The following is a 5,636-nucleotide window of genomic DNA, read 5'->3' as shown; positions in this document are numbered from 1 at the left end:
CTATGAGCTTCTTCTAGGATCAATTCTCGGTTACCATCAAGCAATGGTACCCAAATTCGACCCTTATACGTTTGGAAACCACGGCTGTTCGTTTCCATGGCAAGATATTTCTTCTTTCCAATACTCTCTTTATCAATGTTATCCTTCAACAAAGCCTTCACTTGAGCTTCCTTGATACGATCAAGTAGCCCCGACTTGGCTTGAACAACCATGCTCATCAATCTACAAGAGAAATTCTGCACTTTCCTACTTAATGCATCCGCCACCACATTGGCTTTACCGGGATGATATTTAATCTCACAATCATAATCTTTCAGAAGTTCCATCCATCTCCGTTGTCTTACATTCATTTACTTTTGTGTGAACACATATTGCAAACTTTTGTGGTCGGTGTACAAAGTACACTTAGTGCCATACAAATAATGCCTCCACAACTTCAAAGCAAACACCACAGCAGCCAACTCTAGATCATGGGTCGGGTAGTTCTTTTCATGAGGCTTTAACTGACGTGAGGCATAGGCAATAACCTTGTCCCTTTGCATGAGAACACAACCCAAACCTGAAATAGAAGCATCACTATAAACAACAAGATCATCGGTACCTTCGGGTAAGGCAAGGATTGGAGCTTCACATAACTTGGTCTTTAATGTTTGAAAAGCCTTTTCTTGAGCTTCAGCCCACACGAACTTCACCCCTTTCTTTGTCAATTCTGTCATGGGCTTAGTTATACGAGAGAAATCATGAATGAACCTTCGGTAGTAGCATGCTAAACCAAGAAAACTCTTGATTTCCGTAGGTGTCTTTGGCTGTTCCCATTTAGAGACAACTTCAATCTTTGCGGGATCACCTTTAATACCTTCAGAAGAGACGACATGCCCGAGAAATTGTACTTCTCGAAGCCCGAATTCACACTTTGAGAACTTTGCATATAACTTCTTCTCCCTAAGAACCTCAAGAACGGCTCTTAAGTGCTCACGGTGCTTTTCTTTAGACTTAGAATAAATCAGGATATCATCAATAAAAACAATCACAAAATGATCTAAGAATGGGCGACATACCCGATTCATTAAATCCATGAAAGCGGCTGGAGCATTTGTCCACCCAAATGGCATGACAAGAAACTCATAGTGCCCATAACGTGTACAAAAAGTTGTCTTGGCTACATCTTCCCTTTTGACCTTTAATTGATGATAACCGGACCGTAAATCGATCTTAGAGAAGTAGGAAGCACCATGGAGCTGATCAAAGAGATCATCAATGCACGGGAGAGGATACTTATTCTTAACCGTTCACTTATTCAGCTCACGGTAGTCTATGCACATGCGCATAGAGCCATCTTTCCTTTTGACAAAGAGAACCGGAGCTCCCCAAGGCGAGGAACTTGGTTGTATGAAACCTTTGTCAAGTAGCTCTTGAAGCTGAGACATTAACTTTTTCATTTCTATAGGAGCTAAACAATACGGTGCTTTTGCAACAGGAATGGCACCGGGTACAAGATCAATCTGAAAAGTGACCTCACGATCGGGAGGAATACTGGGAAGAGCATCTGGAAAGACATCAGAAAATTCAGAAACCACATCAACATTAGAGATAGAAGACTTTTCCTTTCGTGTATCAATAACATAAGCAAGAAAGTGATTCTTATTATGCCGAATGCAATTGAGAGCCTTCATCAACTTAATGATCTTTATGCTCCCTTTCTTCTTATCTCCATAAACAGAAATGACCTTACCATCCAGAGAAGAGAAACGCACGATCTTTTGAGAACATATAATGGTAGCATCATTTTGTGATAACCAGTCCATGCTTATCACTATATCAAAACCAGCAAATGTAGTAGGCAACAACTGGACCGGAAAGGAATGACCCTCAATCTCGATAGAACAATCATCATAACCCACACGGATATCACTAATAGTACCGTTAGCAATTTCTACCTCTATATAACAATCAAGGGGGTAGTAACTCTCTCGAGCTTAGGAGCAAACAAGGTAGACACAAAAGACCTATTTGCACCCGAATCATAAAGAACAGAAGCAGGTTTTGAATTAACAAGAAAAGTACCACTTATTACCTCATCATTTTCCTTTGCAAGGTCGGTAGTCATCTGAAAGGCACAAGACTTAGCTTTGGGCTGATCTTTCTTCTTCTCATCTTCTTTCTTCTTCACAGGACAATCTGCAATCAAATGGCCCGTCTCCTGGCACCTGTAACAACGAGTCTTATCCTTACAAACTGAGGTAGCATGGCCCGTCATACCACACTTGTCACATCTCTTTGTCTTCTCAGAACATGACCCGTTGTGTGGGGCCTTGCAAGCTGAACACCATGGAGCAATCTTCTTATCATCCTTATGGGAGGAAGAACCTCCTTTAAACCGTTTTTCTGAATTTGAAGACCCATTAAACCTTCTCTTGAACCTGGACTTCTTATCATCATCTTTTGTAGCCACTTTTTTAGACTTAAAATCATCATCCAATCTCTTAGACTCCTTGATAGAAGCAGACAATGTAGTATGTTGCCTACAGAGGCCACGATAGCTGGCAGGAAGACCATCACACTAAGCTTCAATCTGATCTATCTCTCTGGGTACCATACGACCTACAAATTGGAGCTTTTCTATAAATGAGCGGACATACTCACCTATGGCACCTGGCTTAGCAGTCAAAGCCCTGAATTCCTTCTTGATCAACCTTAACTCATGTGTACCCACATATTCTTCCAAAAACTTTTCCCTGAATGTACCCCAAGGCATAGCAGCAAGCACCTCAGGAGTCAAGGAAACCATGGCTGATCTCCACCAGTTTCAAGCATTCTTTGTCAACACACAAGTAGCACATAAAACCTTGATATCATTTGGGCAATAACATGAAGCAAAAACCACTTCAACATCAGCTAACCATTCCATTGCGCCCACTGCATCAAGTGTACCATCAAATTTCTTAGCACCACACTTCTTGAAACTTTCATACTTAAAGTTGTGGACACAAGGAGCAGCCAAAACACGAGGCTCCACCCCATTTTCCACACCATTCCCTTCAGCTACCACATTACTAGGAGCAACCAATGACCTTCCAGCAGATATCTCAACACGATTCGAGCGATTGGAATAGTTTCCATCCGTGTGCTCGTTCCTTTGCAAGCTTGCTTCCTTTTCAGCCCTCAATTGAGCCAATTCCTCCTCATTCCTTAACAAGAGAGCTCGAATAGCCCTCAATTCTTCATGCATTTCAGCTCGAGTAGGAATTTGTTCAAGTACCGGGTTTGCTCGATCAATTTCGGACCTTGTGAGTTGCACACCCGGAAGTGGCCTTCGAGGAGGCCTTTGGTTGACATCATTTCCACCCTCATTTCGATTCGATTGGCTATTGCTTGGAGCTGTTCTCTCACGTCGACTGTTAGTACGAGTGTTAACCATGATGTCTACAATGCAACGACGTCGGTTAGCAAAGGTTAGAGCGAGAATAAAGAGATTAAGACTACTAAACATAAATTTCAGGAACAAATAACACATATAAGCCTCAATTTGCACTCTCTCTCAACCCCAAACCCTTCCTAAAGCATCTCATTTTAATGGCTAAGCATACCTACTTAAGCCCTATCCTTTCTCATGCGGTTTAAGTCAAAAATCCTATGGTCTTGGTCGAATTTTGGTTCACTTAAACCAATTCTCTGATACCAACTTGTAACACCCAACATTTAAAAATATGGATTTCCAAAAAATTTCGCCTAACGGCGTTAAAGAAAGCGGAAAAAGGTTTTATAGTCCAAACCAGAAAATCCAGTTTGGTTTATTCAGTCAAAAGGTGTTACTCATCATATCATAGAATATGTCTAAATGGAAACCCAATGATTGCCCAATATAAAGCAACCGATCCCAAGGCATTACAAATCAGAAAATTGCAAAACATAATTCAATGTCTAAAAGGAGTAGCAACTATGGGTAAACTAGAGTCATCTTCAAAAGCTATTTACCCATGCCTCTCTCTTATTCATCAACGATCTTTAACTTGCTAAACTTGAGGGAACAACACATTTAAAGAAAAAGTGTTAGCTAATGAATTAGCTAAGTAAGAATACACAAGTTTTAGAAAGCATTTGTCCAATTAAAAACGTTATATAGATCGTTTTGCATCATTAGAACACGTATCATTACATATCATCACATATCATCTCATTCATCATCTTTCATATAGAATAGGTCACCCTAATTGTGCCTAATCATCTTTAACGTCGTTACACATTACATCATAACATTATTTAAGTGTAACATAAGTTACACCCAACTAGATGAACACACCTTACGGCTGTCCATCGATGTCGTTAAGGAATGGCAAGCCAATTCCAGGAGTAATTCGTATGTTCAATGACAATGGGGCTAGTAAGACCTCCCGTATTACTCTTCACGTCATACCTCGTTGCAAGGAGCCACCCGAGCAACCACATCAACGCACTTAACCGGGCTAGGGCAAGTACGGGTTAAGCTTAACACTTTCACGTTAAATTTACGAGCTCGATTTCACATCACATATAGTTTAGGTGTTTACACAACCTAAACAATCATCACATATATACATCTTTACGTTTGGGCCCTTAAACGTGCACGTGACATGGCAACTTAAAGAGTCTAGTGAACTACATGCACATTTCAATACTCATCAACAAGTGTCATAAATCAATTCATCATAAGACATTGCATTTCATTTCATAAGACAACATCACATATCGTTGGGACTGCATTTCAGGCCTCATTGGTCATTTGCATAGCCCATATAACCTCTCGTGTACTCCCGAATACTTATAAGTAACAAAATACCTTTAAGGAAGTTAGAATACAAAAACCATGCTTTTGTTGAACCCTCGGCGTGTCAAAATAGTGTATCTTACCTTGATACAGCTTACCAACAAGTTAAGAGTGTCTAATTGTGCTTGCTAAGTGCTCCCGAAAACCTATAATGAGTATAAGATCGATCTATAAGCTAAACAAAACTTAAGTACTAACTGGACCCATTTGTGCACCGCACAGGAATCCTGTGCGCCGCACAAAGCAAGGAAAAGTCATTTGTGCACCGCACAGAAAGTCTATGCACCACACAAATTAACGAATTTCGTCACAGAAAATTTGAGCATATCATCTGTGCGCCGCATATCGAGCACCCTTCAAAAATTCATTTTTCACACAAAATCCTTGTGCCCCGCACAAAACTCGGTTCGACCAAAAACCCAATTTTTAACCCTTTAATCAAATTCCATACGGACACCAATCATCAATTCGACCTGGAGACATAAAATTAACCCTTTTGACAACACTTTTAGTAACTTTAATCCATCAATCAATCCTTTAATCCCTTACAACATAAATCAATCATTGAATCACCCGAATTACATGAAATCGGTAATCGTTTAATCAAATAACCCAACCCAAACCCCATGGCCTGGATTGAATACTCATCTATGACTCATAAGATTAGATTTCAAAGAGAATATTACCTATATTACATGTAGATTACTTAGGGAATTCAAGATCTAAACAAAACTTGATTGAAACGGCACGAAACGATGAAATCTTGGAGGGATCTTGATTGGAGAGGGAAGGGAAATTGGTTGGGGGGTTTTCTCACATACGTAGCAGCAAT

At 40.2% G+C, this 5,636-nt stretch overlaps 1 protein-coding gene across 1 annotated transcript; it reads right to left on the bottom strand.

The window, feature by feature from the left end:
* Positions 1 to 350: 350 nt before the first annotated feature.
* Positions 351 to 2,788, bottom strand: LOC122596915. The gene is made up of 5 exons (XM_043769560.1): positions 2,640 to 2,788; positions 2,007 to 2,540; positions 1,359 to 1,911; positions 1,059 to 1,238; positions 351 to 992 (listed from the first exon to the last, which is right to left on the bottom strand). Exons 1-5 carry the CDS (start codon positions 2,786 to 2,788, stop codon positions 351 to 353), a joined length of 2,058 nt encoding a protein of 685 aa, XP_043625495.1.
* Positions 2,789 to 5,636: the final 2,848 nt, after the last annotated feature.

Source organism: Erigeron canadensis, chromosome 4, assembly GCF_010389155.1.
Source record: "Erigeron canadensis isolate Cc75 chromosome 4, C_canadensis_v1, whole genome shotgun sequence".
Taxonomy (NCBI): domain Eukaryota; kingdom Viridiplantae; phylum Streptophyta; class Magnoliopsida; order Asterales; family Asteraceae; genus Erigeron; species Erigeron canadensis.
Note: the sequence above shows the minus strand (reverse complement) of the source record. Positions and strands in the feature narration are given on the sequence as shown.

What these genes read in the sequence shown, in the direction of transcription:
- LOC122596915 (XM_043769560.1), bottom strand. Translation starts at nt 2,788, where the DNA reads ATGGTTTCCTTGACTCCTGAGGTGCTTGCTGCTATGCCTTGGGGTACA. An exon ending in TATGATTCGGGTGCAAATAG is followed by an intron (nt 1,912 to 2,006) that starts GTCTTTTGTGTC and finishes CGGTACTATTAG; the next exon opens with TGATATCCGTGTGGGTTATG. An exon ending in TCATGGATTTAATGAATCGG is followed by an intron (nt 993 to 1,058) that starts GTATGTCGCCCA and finishes ATTTATTCTAAG; the next exon opens with TCTAAAGAAAAGCACCGTGA.